This window comes from Trachemys scripta, chromosome 2 (genome assembly GCF_013100865.1).
Source record: "Trachemys scripta elegans isolate TJP31775 chromosome 2, CAS_Tse_1.0, whole genome shotgun sequence".
NCBI lineage: Eukaryota > Metazoa > Chordata > Testudines > Emydidae > Trachemys > Trachemys scripta.
This window is the reverse complement of record NC_048299.1, coordinates 8,276,282-8,291,770: the sequence shown is the minus strand read 5'-3', so window position 1 is coordinate 8,291,770 and position 15,489 is coordinate 8,276,282. Positions and strand designations below refer to the sequence as shown.

The following is a 15,489-nucleotide window of genomic DNA, read 5'->3' as shown; positions in this document are numbered from 1 at the left end:
AGGATTTCACTGTTTAGCCAAGCTGGTCGCCTGCCATATTTACTATTCTTTCTACACATCGGGATGGTTTGTTCCTGCAACCGCAATAAGGATTCTTTAAAATACAGCCAGCTCTCCTGGACTCCTTTGCCCTTCATGTTATTCTCCCAGGGGATCCTGCCCATCAGTTCCCTGAGGGAGTCAAATTCAATTGAAAATGCACAAAAACAGCATTTCATTTATTTTATTAAATAAAACTACCTTAAATGTGCTTGATACAGAAGAAAAAATAATACAAGCTATTTGGCATGTACCCATAACCGCCTGGTTAAACACAGCTCGCATTGCTGGAGTTAGTGACCCGTCACCCTGCCTGTCCTCCCGGAGTTAGCACCAGCCGCGCTGTTCCCCTCGCACCCTGTGATTCACAAGGAACTTTCCCGCTTGTCCAACTCCCAACCGGTTTCTTAACGCGAGCTCGTCCCTGAACTCACTGTACCTGCAAGCGGCTACCGCTGCCAAAGCTGGGGCGAGCCCTTCCGCCCCTCTGGGTCCAGGGGCCTGGCCAGCGCCGTCCGCGGCTCGGCTGGTTTGCTGGATCCCACAGCCGGGCGGCAGCTGCCCTGCTCGCAGCGGTGCGCTCGGCGGTGGCGATACAAAGCCGCAGGCTCCAGGCCTGGACCCGGGCTGTGGATTTCAGGTTGGATTGTAGCCGGAGCTCCTGGTACCGCAGCCGGGTCTGAGCACTGCAGCCAGGGCAGAGGGATGGAGCCGCACTCGCCTCTCCCAGCCCTGTACAGGCTGCGCTGCGCGGCCGGGGCGGTGCGCTGCGCGGCGCTGCGCGGGGGCCGGGCTGCGCGGACCCCTGGGACGCGGAGCGGGGCGGGGCGAGGCTGCCGCTTCCCCGTGTTGCCAAGGCACAAAGCCGGGGCCGGGCGGGACTACAGGTCCCAGCGTGCGCCAGGAGCCGGCTGCGCCCGGGGGCAGGTTTGGGGTCTGTGCCGGGCGGTGCCGGGGCGCATCTCTCCGCCTGCCGGGCTGGGCAGCGCGTCCCTCCTGCAGCCGGGGAGAGGCGGCCGCCAGCGGGGCCCGGGGACCCCGGCGAGGGGCCGGACCGGGGCGCGCTGCACCGCGGGGCCGGGCTCGGGCATGTGCCCGCCGGGCAGCCGCGGCGCCATCGCTCGCAGAGGAGAGAGCGGGGAAAATGGCTGCAGGGGCTTGGGCGCAGGTAGGGCCGGGCCGGGGGGCTCTGGGGGCGCGCGGCGGGGCCGGGCCGGGGGGCTCTGGGGGCGCGCATCTCCTGCTCCTGTGCTCGCGGGGGCTCTCGGGGGTGGGGACCGGGGAGGCCCCGAGGGTTGGTGGAGCCTCCAGCCAGCAGCGCTCTCGTTGCTTTATATGGGTTGCAGCTGGGCCCGGGGGGAGGCGGGTTGGGAGCCAGGACTCCTGTGTTCCATCCCGAGCTCTGGGAGAAGAATGGGGCCTAGTGGCTGAGGGGAGGGTGGGAGTGAGGGCTCCTGGGTTTTGTCCCTGACTTGCTGTGGGATCTCTTTTAGTCCTTTCCTGGCTCCGTGCCTCAGTTTCCCCCTCTGTAAAATGGGGATAAGTGAATAACCGCACATGGTGCCGGGCAGTGTAGACCGATAAGGGGTCATTTCTTCCCCTTCCTCCTCTTCCCCCACACCCAGTCAGGGCATCTCAGTCCAGCGCGCCTGGCAGCATTGCTGCCACTCAAATCCTGCTCCCCACCTCTGCAGAGCCCTCACCCCCCCCACCCCGCCGCCGCAGTCCCTGCCGTTCCAGAGCAGGGGCTCCCCGGCACACCCCACTTCGAACAGCCAAGCCGGCGAGGCCTGTCCCTGGCTCACTTCCCATCAACAGCAAAGGGTGACGCCTGCATCGTCCCCTGGAGCCCGGCGTGAAGGGGGCAGAGGCCCTGGGATGCTGGAACCAAGTGTTGCCTCCTGGACATTACACTGCCCTGTTACACTGCACACCCCCTTCCTGCAAAGAGCCACAGCGCTGCCCAAGGCCTGGCGGGGCCGCAGGAACCTGCCTGCCTCGGCTAGGTTATTAGCTAGCGATCGCCTTGTCGCCCCAGGCGTGGGCCAGGCCCCCCTTGTGCAAGGTGCTGCACACACTCAGAGCAGGAAGTCTGGGCCCCCAGGAGCTGATCATGTAGGTACCAGCCAAGAGACAGCAGAGATGGGCGGCTGGAGGGGGAGTATGGGGACACAATGCGGCGGCGCTGAGCGTGGTGGGCAGCGGGCTCGGCGGGTAGCAGGCTCAGCGCTGTTGCAGCCTTGCGGCAAGGAGGCTTGTGAAGGTGGGTAATCCGGTCGTTTTGGGGGGGCTCTGTGGGGCTTGTTTGAAATGTGCCAGGCAGGCCCTGTGCCGGCTGGCAGCTGAGAGGGAGAGAGAGAGCGGGTGGGTGAGGACGGACAGTGAAAACTAGCAGTGAAGGAGCCAGTGGAGGGCAGCAAAGAGGGGGCGACGTGGTCAAAGCGAAGGGCCCCGAGTGTCCGCAGGCCGCCGGAGCGGGTGGCGCTGAGCAGGGAGCGGTTTGTTTCCCAGGGACCCGTGATCTTTGAGGACGTCGCTGTCTATTTCACCAAGGAGGAGTGGAAGAAACTGGCAGGATGGCAACGGGAGCTGTACCGCCACGTAATGCTGGAGAACTACGAGCTGGTGGCCTCGCTGGGTGAGCTCCTTGGCCATCCCTTGTTAGCAGCAGCCCCCAACTCGGACGTCACCGGGGTCCCCCATCAATTCCTGCTGTGGGGAAATCTGACTGAATGTGACAATCATGGAACCCCGTGGGGCAAGGCATGGGGTGGGCTGGCACCAGAGCAGGCTGGGGCGGGCACCAGGCTGGGCATGGGCGGGCACCAGGGCAGGAGAGGCGTGGGCAGACTAGTATGGGGTTGCATAAGCTCCTGTCTGTGCACTGCAGCTGTGACCTGCGATATCCCCTGCTGAGCGTTTGTGGCTCCTTGTGGGTCTCTCTCGGTCCCTGTCTCCGTTTCAGCCCACTTGTGCCTGGTGCCCGGCACTGAGCCCCGGGGAACTGCTTTTGCCCAGATCTGGCCTTGTAGCCCTGGTCAGCGCATTGCTTGTGCAGGCCTGTCCGAGCGCTCCAGGCGCTGGCAGAGTAGGGAGCCCTGGTGGGGGACGATGGAGGGTTGGGGGGCAGGGTGTGGGGGGAGATTCTGTCTGGCCCCTAGGGGAATTAACTGCTCTGACTGTGCCTCCTACAAGAAGGCCCCTTTAGCGCCAGCTCTGATGACTGTTTCACACCTGACCCCAAGCGCCCCCCTCTTTCCCCCCTCCCCGAGCAGCCCAGGAGAGCCTGAGCCAGGGTCCTGGGGGAGTGCCAGAAACCAACGGTGCTTCTCCCCCCGGCCCAGGCTCTGCAAGCCCCAAACCTGAGCTCGTCTCTAAGCTGGAGCGAGGGGAAGAGCCGCATGTCGGGGACAGCCAGGACCTGCGAGCGAGGGAGAGCCCCAAAGGCCCTGTCCCAGGTGAGTGATGTACACACCTCTCCAGACCCAGTTCCCAGCCTGGATGGCCTGGTGTGCCCACTCTGAGGCCCCGCCCCCCACTTGCTTTGCCCCGGGTTGTCACTGACGGCTGGGCAGCATGGGCGTACGATGGCCCAGGTGCAAACAGCGGCACACGGCCCGAGACGGGAGACTCAGGCCTGGAGACTTCCAGGCCCATAGTTTCTAGCCTGCCCATACACAGCTGTAGTGACTGCACGTGTGAATGGCCAGGTCCCTGGGTAGCTGGTGTAATGGGCATGTCCAGTGATCACACATGCAAACGCTGTCTCTGCGTTACTGCTCACGGCTGGTTCTCCGCCCTGCACCTCACGTAGCCATGTGTCCTGTTAGCGCATCTGACCCGTCTCCGCTCCCCGCTGCTGGGGAATGTCCCCCATGCTCTCTGCAGGCAGCCGCTCGCTCCCGGAGTCGATTCTCCGCCAGGGTTTAGTGCCCACGTCCCAGCGGGGGGGCCCAAACTCTGTCTGAAAAAGCCCCACGAGTGTCGTGCTGGGACTGACAGATCTTTAATAGGAACTCCCGGCCGCTGCTCTCCTTACAGGCAACACAGGCCGGGCTGCGGCAGCACCATGGTCTGGGCGTGTGTTCTGGTCTTGTGGTTTCCTATTGCTCAAAGCCCCCCAGCGGGGAGGGTGGCCAGCTGCTAGCGCAGGGGTTGAGAACAGGGTGGGCTCCCCCACTCCTGGGTCACAGCCTCTCCTCGCAGGTGACTCATTCAGGGCTGCACGTGGAGCGTTTCCAGTGGGACTCCTGGGTTCTTATTCCCAGCTCTGGGAGGGGAATGGGATCTGCTGGGAGGTGGGAGCCAGGACTCCTGGGTTCTGTTCCAAGATCTGCCAGTGAGGTGCTTTGAGACCTTGGGCAAGTCACAGCCCCTCTCTATGCCTCAGTTTCCCCATCGGTAGCCGGGGATGATCTTCGCTCCCAGGAGGGCTGCAAGCCTCAGAGCCTGGGGCTAGAGGGGGTACGACTGCTCAAGGAAGATGCGGGGGGTGTGGGGCCCAGTCGCCCAGGGCTGCCCTGGGAGTGAGGCGTGGGAGAGGTGCTGGGCGGGCTTCGGAGAGCTGACGGGGTCTTTCTTTCCCAGCAGACCCTTCCAAGCGCCGGCTCTCGTGCTGCACGACCACGGTCATTTCCAAGAGGAAGGAGCTCTCGCTGGCCGACCGGGTCAAACTGCTGCAGGCCCTGGAGTCACCCTCCGCCTCCCTGTCCAGCGTGGCCAAGCTGTTTGGGATCTCCAAGAGCCAGGCGGGCCGGATCGGCCGCAGCCGGGAGCAGATTCTGGCCGATTGGCGCACCAACGCCAACCCGCTGCGGAAGCGGAAGCGGGAGGGCAAGGGCGGGGAGGTGGAGGACGCGCTGTTCCTCTGGTTCCAGCAGGCCCTAGCCAGGGGGGAGAGGCTCTCGGGCCCGATCCTAAAGGCCAAGGCCCAGGAGCTGGCCCTGCACTCAGGCCGGGAGTTCGAGGCCACGGACGGCTGGCTCTGCCGGTGGAAGACCCGCCACAACATCGTCTTCAAGCGGCAGCATGGCGAGAAGCAGGACGCGGACGTCGGCAGCGCCCAGAGCTGGGTGAGCGAGGTGCTGCCCTCCCTGCTGGCCGGCTACAGCGCCGAGAACATCTTCAATGCCGACGAGACCGGGCTGCTGTACCGCGGCTACCCCGACCGGGACCCACCGCTCCTGGGCGGCAAGAAGGCCAAGGACCGCGTCTCCGTCCTCTGCTGCGCCAACCACGCCGGCACGGAGAAGAGGCGCCTGCTGGTGGTGGGCAAGAGCCGGCGGCCGCGGTGCCTGCCCAAGGACCTGCGCGCCCTGCCCGTCGCCTACGCCAACTCGGCCAACGCCTGGGTGACCGCGCACATCTTCCAGGAGTGGGCGCTGCAGTGGGACCAGGAGCTGCGGCGCGACCGGCGCAAGGTCCTGCTCTTCCTGGCCCACAGCAGCGCTCACCCCCGCGAGCTACAGGCCAAGCTGCGTCACATCAAGCTGGCCTTCTTCCCCCCCAACACCAGCAGCATCACCCAGCCCATGGACATGGGCGTCATCCGCAATCTGAAGGGACACTACCGGGCGCTGGTGGCGGCCAAGGCCCTGCTGAGCCCGGAGCAGGGGCGGGCGGCTGAGATCGCCGGGCGGGTCACGCTGCTGGACGCCGTTTACATGCTGCACCAGGCGTGGAGCCTGGTCCGGCCGGCCACGGTACAGAGCTGCTTCCGCAAGGCCGGCTTCCACCTGGCGCCCTTTGAGCGGGAGGAGCTGGACCTGCCGCCGCTGGCCGACGTGCCCCGGCCGCCCTTCATGAGCGAGCAGGACTTCAGCGACTTCGTCGGCATGGACGCGGAGGAGCCGGCCGTGGGCGAGATGACCAGCGAGGAGTGTGCGCTGGCCCAGAGGAGCCAGTGGGCCGAGGCCGCCGAGTGCTCGGAGGAGGACGGGGACCTGGACCCGGGGAGCCGCGTCACCGCCGCCGAGGCCCTGGCCGGTCTCTCTGCCGCCATGAAGTGGTGCCAGCTGCACGGCCTGGTCTACCACTGGGAGAGACTGCTGGAGACGGAGAGCGCCGTGCAAATGGCCGCCGTGGCCGAGGCCAGCCAGAGCCGGGCCCCCGGCTGCTCCCGCTACGTGCCCGGCGTGGGGCTGCCGGCTCCACCCAGGCTGGGCTCGGCCCTGCTCTGACCCCTCTGACCCGCACCCCACCCTTCCCTCCGGGGGGGCTCGGGCAGCAAGGTAGGGTGAGCCCAGTGCTGCAGGCTGCCGGAAGGGCCAGGGGTTCCCCAGGCCTCGGTGTCTAGACTGCGAGTAGATCAGGCTGGGGGGCATTGGGGCTGGGGGTGTGGAAAAGAGGAGGGGGAAGGAGTGAGGACAGACAGCATGGCGTGGGGGGGAGAGAGGGGGCTTCCCGTGGACTGGTCATTCCCGGGGAACAGGTCTCTCTCCCCTCCCCCCCACAGGTAACCCATTCCAGTGCTTCACCACCCTCCTAGTGAAAAAGTGTTTCCTAATATCCAACCTAGACCTCCCCCACTGCAACTTGAGACCATTACTCCTTGTTCTGTCATCTGCCACCACTGAGAACAGCCGAGCTCCATCCTCTTTGGAACCCCCTTCAGGTAGTTGAAGGCTGCTATCAAATCCCCCCTCATTCTTCTCTTCTGGAGACTAAACAATCCCAGTTCCCTCAACCTCTCCTCATAAGTCATGTGCTCCAGCCCCCTCCCTCCATCCCCAATAGGGTGGCCAGGCGCCCCAGGGATGGGTCTCTCCCCTCCCCCGATAGGGTGCCCCGGGGACAAACTTCCCTCCCCCAGTAGGGTGGCCTGGTGATGGGTCTCTCCTAATAAGATGGTTTCCCCAGGCAGGTCTGTCCTTGGAGGAGATTTCTTCGTGCCTGTGACTGGCTGGCCCTTCCTATGCCCTTCATGACCCCTTGCTGCTCCATGGGGCGGCTGGTCCCTGGCCGGCGGGTTTAACCCCTCTGCCAGCGCTGGCCACGGGCTTTGTCCGGACACAGCTCCTGTCACGTGATAGTGAGTCTACTCCAAGTGCTCCCTCTGCCTAAGGAGCCGCTGGTATCCCCTTACCCCCCCGCCACCTGGCTCTGGCTCTGAGGGGTTGCCCTGTGGGAAGCTGTTTCTGTCCTTGGCATCTCTCCTTCCTCTGCCCCACGCCCGCACCGGTGCCAGGGCTCTGCTGGGAGTCCCACCGCCCCCTGCAGCCCTGTCCCCGGGGCATCCCACCCGCTGCGCCAGGGGCTCCCAGGTGTCGCCTGGCCAGTAGAACTGGGGCAAACAGCGGGCTCCAGCCCAGGCGGGAGGTCAGGGGCGGCTGCAGATCTCAGCTGGGCTGGACCCTGGGGTGACGCTGCCCCCCGAGCTGTCTGGGAACGTCGGTTCCCGTGCGCAGGGTGGCGGGAGCTGCTGATGCCCTTTGCAGGGTCCGGACGACTGAGGCCAGGCCCGGGCGGTGTCTGTGGTCTCATTACATGTCATTAGAGCCACTAAACCCTATATCCGTAGAGCAGCCGTGAACAGGCGTCCCTCGGTTCCCGGCCAGGCCGACAGAAATCCCTGGGCGGTGGCAGGTCTCTGGTTGCGAGGGGAGCGTCGCAGCCCAGCCCGGGAGCCGGAGTCTTTCCCCCGCTATGACCAGGCACCAGCAGCCTGGCTGGGCTGCGCTAAGCTGCTGGATTCGGGAGCTGCCCGAGCGCTGTCTGTTGCTCTGGCCGCGGCTCCCCGACGCAGCGGCTCTGGGGGATCTCGCGCTCTGAGATGGCCGTGGAAAGGCAAGTTGGGCTGACTCCAATTGCCTTTGTCCTCAGTGGCATCACAGCCCTAGGCCAGGGGCTTTCAGGCTGCGGGCCGCGGCCCCCTGGGGGTCCTCAGACTGTCTAGGATTTCCAAAGGGAGCTGCCCCTCCAGTCGAAACTTTGTGGGGTCTGCAAATGGAAAGAAGTTGAAAAGCCCTGAGCTAGGCTGACCTGGTTCCTAGCCCTGCCCGTAGCAAGCTGGGGCCAGAGGGGGGCAGGCTCAGCAGCACGTGGCCGTGACCTGTGTTCGGAGTCTTCAAGAGTGAAACCGGGTCTTAGAGCAGCAAACGCTCCAGTGCAGAGCAGACTGAGGTGCATGGTGGCTACAGACACACGTTTAACCCTTTATCTGCTGCTCCTCCGATTAGAAACCTCCCGGTCCCGTGCAGCGAGGCTCCTGCTTCGGCCGGCTGTCCATGGGGCAGGTTGGCCCCAAGGCGTAAGGCGGAGAGTGTGGTCTGTAAAGTAAAATAGTCGCCCAGTGATTTGGACGTCGGGGCTGGTTGCTGCCAGCTCTCCCCGCGTGGAAGGAAACGGGATGTCCGGGATGTCCTTCCAGCCCTATGGGACGCCTGCCTGGGGCTTGGGGCTTTGATCCTGCGCAGGAGGGGTGGGGGGGAATGTCGTTCATCCTGCTAATCTAATTTATCCATTGACCCTTTCATCTAGTGTTAATATAGGCCTCGTGTAGACTAGAATGGCCCGATCCCCGTTGCCTTGGCCAGAATCCCCCGTGGATTTCTGCCCCTCCTGGTTATGCAGCATGAGTCACTGGGAACAGGGGTGTTTGCCTCCGAGCCTGACGTGTGTGTGACTAGAAGAGAAACACGGAACTGTAACCGAGTGAAATAAAGCGGAGCTGTTGGACACAGCCAGTGCGGGTGTTGCATTGCTCTCGGCGTAACTTGCTGCACCTTCCTGCTGGGGTGTCCTTGTATTGCCTAGCCAAGAGCCCATTGGCAGCTTGTACTAGGCCTATGTCTTCACTTGGGTCTGATCCTGCAATGGGACTGGCCCCCTACAACACTGCAGAGTCAGACCCAGAGCCTGCTGGCCGGTGATGAGCACTAGTTGGGGGGGCTCTGAGGTACTAGAGAGAATTCTCTCCTAGGTGTCTGGCTCATGGGTCTTGCCCACATGCTCCAGGTCTAACTGATCACAGTATTTGGGGTCAGGAAGGAATCTTCCCCCAGGTCAGATTAGCAGACCCTAGGAGGGTTTCACCTTCCTCTGCAGCATGGGTTAGTTTAAACCTGCAAGTGAACTTGAAGTCTCTCTAACTTGAGGTCTTTAAACGGTGATATGATGGTGTCAGTAACTCAGCCAGAGGTTGGGGACTGTTACAGGAGTGGGTGGGTTCTGTGCCTGCGACCTGGAGGAGGTTAGACAGATGCTCACAATTGTCCCTTCTGCTCGTGTAGTCTGAGAGCCGAGTGCAGGTCTGCGGCTGGCTTTGCAGAGTTCATGCTTTGGTTCAATACCCGCTTTTTCTGATCGCTCTCCTGCGCTTAGTGGGTTTCATGTCTGTTTCTGTTTCCCGGCGACATCCCACTGGGACCCTGTTGGCTTCAGCTGCCTTCTGCTGGCGAGAGCCAGGCTGAGACTGGGCCTGTCCCAGCCTCCCAGGATCGGGCCCCGGGGGGGGGTGATACGCTCTGATGGAGGGTTTGAGGCTTTTCTGGGGTTCATTTACACTCAAAAGCCAAGATGTGTGAGTGACTTTGGGTGCCTGATTTCTGGGGATGCCCCTCACAGCCTGGTTCTCCGGGTTCTTCGCTGGCCCCCTCACCATGCTGGCTGCGCACTACGGCTGCCCGCAACCAGCGAGACTCCCCTGTGGGGTGGAGAAGGGAGGTCCCTTTCCTCACAGCTCGGCTGTTTGCCGAAGAGGGGAACCTGCGACTTAGCGGCTGTTACAAGTGCACCCGCTGGTCACGGTCGGGGAGCTGGCAGAGACCTGCAGAGACGGATCCTGGGGGGCAAGGGGAGCAGCTACCCACGAGGCAGAAAACCAAACCCGAATCAGCGCGTACACATCCGTGGTGTTCGTTATCCGCATGGCGGCAGCAGGGCCGGTGCAACCTAGGGCACTAGCATTTAGGGGCGGCATTTTCTTCGGTGGCGACAGCGGCGGCCGGATCTTTGGCCGCCCCGGTCGGCGGTGGCATTTAGGCGGAGGGAAGTGGGGCAGGGGGGTGTGGGGAGGGCTGCCTGCAGCAAGTAAGGGTGGGGGGGCGGCACACAGGGGAACTCCCCGCCCCAGCTCACCTCTGCTCTGCCTCCTCCCCTGAGCACGCCGCCCCGCTCTGCTTCTCTCCCTCCCAGGCTTGCGGCACCAGACAGCTGATTGGCGCCACAAGCCTGGGAGGCGGGAGAAATGGAGCGGCGACGGCGTGCTTGGGGAGGAGGCGGAGCAGAGGTGAGCTGGGGTGGGGAGCTGCTGCATGGCTCCCCGGGCGGGGGGGGAGCTGCCACGGGGGGGTGCACCTCAGGGCAGAGGGGGGATGCCTCAGGGCAGAGGGGGGCCAGACAGCAGCCGGGGTGTGCCGAAGTGAGGTTTTTCACCTTACGTTGCATGTGAGTCTTACTGTCCTATACTAATATTGTGTGTGCCTCTTTCCCTGTGTGCTGCACCGATGCCTGTGTGGTGGGAATTGGGTGTGACCTTTGCTGAGGCCCTCGGGGAAAGTGGGGTGGCTCCAGTTGCCTGCACTAGGCGATGGCCGGTGCCCTTCGTAACCAGAGACCCAGGAGGGGAATGTGACCAGGTCACACTTTGCTCCGGACGCAGGACAAAAAGCCTGGAGGGAGGCCAGGCAGCTGGGTCCAGGGCAGTCTGCGGGGGGGACTGGAGGGGGAGGCCAGGGTGTCTGGGATTCTCCACGAGGGACTTGGCTGAAAGTCACTGATTTCTGTGCTAACAAGTTCTATTCTACCCCATGTTCCTGTTGACTAATAAACCTTGGGTTTTACGCTGGCTGAGAGTCGTGCCTGGCATCGCCCGGGGACCCCGTGACAGGCTTCAGCGGAAGTCTTGGTTTCCCACAATGCTGACGCAGTGGCAGCTTGCCTGCATGGATATGGCCAGGCAGGGGATTCCCCGTTCGTGCCCTGGTAGGGCCGATAAACAGGACCGAGAAGCCTCCTGTTCCTTTCCATGCCCTGGGCTTTATAGGTGCAAGGAGCCTTACCTGCTCCCGCCCCCACGGCAGCGCCATTGCTGCTGCATTAACACCCCCGCAGAACCCGGCGTTTCCGTTCACGCTACTGCTAAGCAGGCTCGGGCCGGCCCGTTCCCAGGGGGAGCCTTGTCCATCGGCCGGTTCCCAGGGGGAGCCTTGTCCATCGGCCGGTTCCCTGGGGGAGCCTTGTCCATCGGCCGGCTCCCTCGAGGAGAAACCCAGGTCTGGCTACCCTGCGCAGCAGCGACTCAGAGCCTGGGCCGCCAGGCGGGGGCTCGCAGGACTCGCGCGGCGGGGTTAGAACTGGCTGTGGAGATGCCAGGCTGGAGGGCAGGCGCTGAAGCGGGGGGGAGCAGCTGGGCTTCAGAGCCCGAGCCCCCCCATCGACAGCTGTTTTGAGCACTGTGGGCCTGAGCCTGTCCACCTGGCTGTGGGTCGCTGCCCTGGGCTGGGTGGCCGTAGCTCCAGCGCCCACCAGGACTATTTCCCCGCCTGTCACCTGGGCTTTGGGCTGAGAATTGGGCTGGCCTGCACGGGGGAGAGCATCTGCCACAGCTAGTCCTGCCCAGTCCAGCACCCCCGGCCCCATCCTGCGTGTCCCTGCCTCTGTGACGTCCCCTGCTCCGAGCTGCTGCTCGCTGGCCGAGCCAGGCTGGGGCGTAGTTCTCCCAGCGCTGGGCAGGAGAGGAGATGGAGGATGAGGCAGCCAGGCACTGCAGACCATGGACAGACTGGCTGGCCGGGGGCTTTGCTAGCCCATTGCTGAGAAGTAGTGGCCGCATGGCAGTGACATGCCAGAAGGGATGGCCGGGGGCTGAGCAGGGAGTGATTACAGGGGCTGATAGCGTGTGCGAGGGAGCAGGGGAGGTGCTGGAGCAGGTGTGTAATGGGGCTGGCTGCACCAGGCCCCAGAGTTTGCTGCGGGTGAGCTGAGGGCCTGTGCGGGGAATGAAAGGGCTGGCAAGCCAGGCCAGCTTGTCTCTGCCCCCTGCACAGCTCAGGACGTTAGACTTCGCCCATGGCGTTCAGTCCCTGGCAGCCCGGCGTAGCTTCCAGAGGTCCCCAGTCTGGGCTGGGAGACGTCAGGCCCCAGAGACTCCATCCTGGCCCTTGGCGGGTGGTTCCGATGGCTAATCGCCCTCCTGCGGCAAAGCCGGGCCTCGCTCCCAAAGGCTCCAGCTGCCTTTCTCCCCTGCCCCGGGGAGCCCTCGGGCCCTGGGCCTGTCTCCCCAGGGAGGTGCTTTCCGGGTGTCTCTGCCGCCCACCGCAGGGCCCTCCCCGGCAGCTGCACACGCCGCTGTTCACCCTGGCTGCACTGGCTCGTGTGCCACGGGCTTGGCTGCAGCGGTTCCCGGCCTCGCTGCCCGTCGGGCTGGGTTCTCCTGGGCTGTGGGGATCCAGCGCTAACAGCCGGGGGCAGCACGTGGGGACGCCCTGCCCTGCCCTGCCCGGCTCCGCACACTAGCCTTGGTGAAAGGGGGAGGAGGGGCCTGTGGGCTGCCTGGGCCCCATAAGCTCCTGACCATCCCCAGGTGTGACCCTGGGAGCAGGGAGGGGTTTGCGCTGGGCCTTTGGTATCGTCTCTGCCCGAGCACCAGTTATTCCCTCCCCTCCTGCTGTGCAGCCCAGAGTGAGACAGTGCCCTGCCCCGCGGCGTCCCCACCTCCTCTCAGCCAGACCCACGGGGATGGGGCGAAGGGAAGAGCCGCAGGGTGACTGCAGGTCACTGGGCTCCTTAGCCCGGTTAGAGCCCAGCGCCCAAGGCAGCGGTGTGGGCACGGCCGTGTACCCACCTGCTGTAACAGAGGCCCTGGGTGCCGGGGCAGGGCTGGTGTAGACACGCCGTAGGGCAGGTTGGTCGGGGGCATTACCAGAGCAAGACAGCGTTTCAAGGTATTAGACTCATGAGAGGCATGGGTGTTTAAGATTGTCTCCTCGCATGCACTTACAGCAAGGCCAATGGCTCCCTGGGCTTCTCATAATAAGCAGCACAAATGGATGGGCCTGAAGCATGTCCTGACTTTTCCTTTCTTGGCAAACTTTTTGTAACAGCCCTTCCCTTTCTTCACTGCTGACAGCCTCTGCAAATCCCCCTTGTGCTCCCCCAGTGTCTCTGTGTCTGACACGTCCTCTTTTCCTAACTCCCCAGAGTGCTTATTCTGTTCTCCTGTCGGCTCTCAGCTCTCCCCGGAGTAAGTGGGGGGCAGGGTCTATGGCTGACGCTGGCTGTTCTTTCCCAGGTCCCACCCGGGGCACCAGGATACGGGAAGTGGGGTTATCTGGTACTATATTAACAACATTGATCATGAGCAGAGGGATGGTTCCTGATGGAGTTTCCCATGGGAAGCCCAATTTTCCGCTCTGGGCACTGTCTTTTTATAATGTGATTGTGCCTATACCTACATTCTGCACATGTGCATGGAAGTGTCACCCCTCTTTTTCCGTGTTAATCTAATGTCCCCTAGAAAGTTAAGGGACCCCGGTTTTTATAGGCTCTGTAGGTTCTCGTTATTCTCATTAGCACTGACGCACAACCTGTATCCCCTGGGTCAGGCACATGGTGGAGACAGAGGTGCCTCTACAGCATTTTTGTGATTTAAAATTAATCTAATTTTTCGCAATATCACCACTTGGTTCATCTTTCCCCAGAAGTTCATGTGACCCCCTCCCGCTCCCCCACCCCGGGGTGCGTGGAGTGGCGCTCTGTCCCCCTCTAGTGGTGGCTAGGCCCCCGAGGGGATGATGAGCCTGCTAGAGCTGCGGCTCTCACCCCTTTCACACAGCAGGCCTCTGAGTGCCACCCCCCCCCCTTATCAATTAAATACACTTTGTAAATATATTTCACACTATTATAAAAGCTGGAGGCAAAGCGGGGTTTGGGTTGGAGGCTGGCAGCTCACGACCCCCCATGTAATAACCTTGTGACCCCCTGAGGGGTCACTACCCCTAGTTTGAGAACCCCTGTGCTATAGCCTTGGGTACCAGAGATGTGTCTTTTAGCTCATGCAGGAGAAGCTCATGCGTTTAGCTCCAGAGGTCCCAGGTTTGATTCCCTGCTGCCAGTGCCCGGGTGTGGGTTGGCATTACACGTAGTGTATTGGGTTATTCTTCAGTTGGGTTGGCATTTCTTATCTCCAAGGCCTAAAATACATACGCTAAAGTCATGCAGGCCTCAGCCTACAGGCCTTGCGTTTCAGTCCTGCTTACTTAGATACCTAATACATGCACCTCTACCCCAATATAACGCGACCCGATATAACACGAATTCGGAGATAACGTGGTAAAGCAGCGCTCCAGCGAATCAAAGCAAGTTCGATATAACGCGGTTTCACTTATAATGTGGTCAGATTTTTTGGCTCCTGAGGACAGCGTTATATCGGGGTAGAGGTGTACTTATCCCTTCTGACTACTGATCATTCTTATACTTCTATAATCCTACAACTGAACTCTATTTAGCATACAATGATTATATATGACATGTTTATTAATCATGCCCCTACTTATACAGCCCAAAATGCCATTAGCCTTCTTGGCAACAAGAGCACACTGTTGACTCATATCCAGCTTCTCGTCCACTGTAACCCCTAGGTTCTTTTCTGCAGAACTGCCACATCTGTACCCTAAAGTTCAGATGTGGGGACCCATATAAAAGACCCCCTAAGCTTCTGTCTACCAGCTTAGGTTAAATTTTAATACTCTGCCATCACCAAGTGCTTTAACAAGAAACAGGGAAAGGACCACTTGGAGTTCCTCTTCCCCCAAAATATCCTCCCAAGCCGTTACACCCCTTTTCCTGGGTAGGCTTGAGAAATATCCCCCGAAGCCCCTACACCCCTTTCCCTGGGAAGGCTTAATAATCCCCTCACCAATTAGTGCTGGTGAACACAGATCCAAACCCTTGGATCTTAAAACAATGAAAAATTAATCAGGTTCTTAAAAGAAGAATTTTATTAAAAGAAAAAGTAAACTTCATCGCTGTAAAATCAGGATGGAAAATAACTTTACAGGGTAATCAGATTCAAAGAGTCCAGAGGAACCCCCTCTAGCCTTAGGTTCAAAGTTACAACAAACAGAGGTAAACCCTCTAGCAAAAGGAACATTTACAAGTTGAGAAAACAAAGATAAACCTAACACGCCTTGCCTGTTACTTACAAGTTTGAAATATGAGAGACTTGTGCAGAAAGATTTGGAGAACCTGGATTGATGTCTGGTCCCTCTCAGTCCCAAGAGCGAACCACCCCCAAAACAAAGAGCACAAACAAAACCCTTCCTCCCTACCCCACCCACCCAAGATTTGAAACTATCTTGTTCCCTTATTGGTCCTTTGGGTCAGGTGTCAGCCAGGTTACCTGAGCTTCTTAACCCTTTACAGGGAAAAGGATTTTGGTGACTCTGACCAGGAGGGACTTTACAGTATTGTACACAGGAGGGTTGTTACCCTTCCCTTCACAGTTATGAC

At 61.3% G+C, this 15,489-nt stretch overlaps 1 protein-coding gene across 2 annotated transcripts; it reads left to right on the top strand.

The window, feature by feature from the left end:
- Window positions 1-861: 861 nt before the first annotated feature.
- On the top strand, window positions 862-6,584 carry LOC117871956 (tigger transposable element-derived protein 4-like). 2 transcript variants are annotated; one of them, XM_034759848.1, is made up of 4 exons: window positions 862-1,207; window positions 2,551-2,677; window positions 3,384-3,497; window positions 4,627-6,584. In XM_034759848.1, the coding sequence occupies exons 1-4, from the start codon at window positions 1,184-1,186 to the stop codon at window positions 6,216-6,218; spliced, it is 1,857 nt and encodes a 618-aa protein (XP_034615739.1). In that variant the 5' UTR covers window positions 862-1,183; the 3' UTR covers window positions 6,219-6,584. The 2 variants fall into 2 exon arrangements, with proteins under 2 accessions (XP_034615739.1, XP_034615740.1); XM_034759849.1 differs by having other exon boundaries at window positions 863-1,207; window positions 4,630-6,584.
- The last annotated feature ends 8,905 nt before the right edge of the window (window positions 6,585-15,489 follow it).

What these genes read in the sequence shown, in the direction of transcription:
- LOC117871956 (XM_034759848.1), top strand. Translation starts at nt 1,184, where the DNA reads ATGGCTGCAGGGGCTTGGGCGCAG. An exon ending in CGAGCTGGTGGCCTCGCTGG is followed by an intron (nt 2,678 to 3,383) that starts GTGAGCTCCTTG and finishes CCCCCGGCCCAG; the next exon opens with GCTCTGCAAGCCCCAAACCT. An exon ending in CCCCAAAGGCCCTGTCCCAG is followed by an intron (nt 3,498 to 4,626) that starts GTGAGTGATGTA and finishes TTTCTTTCCCAG; the next exon opens with CAGACCCTTCCAAGCGCCGG.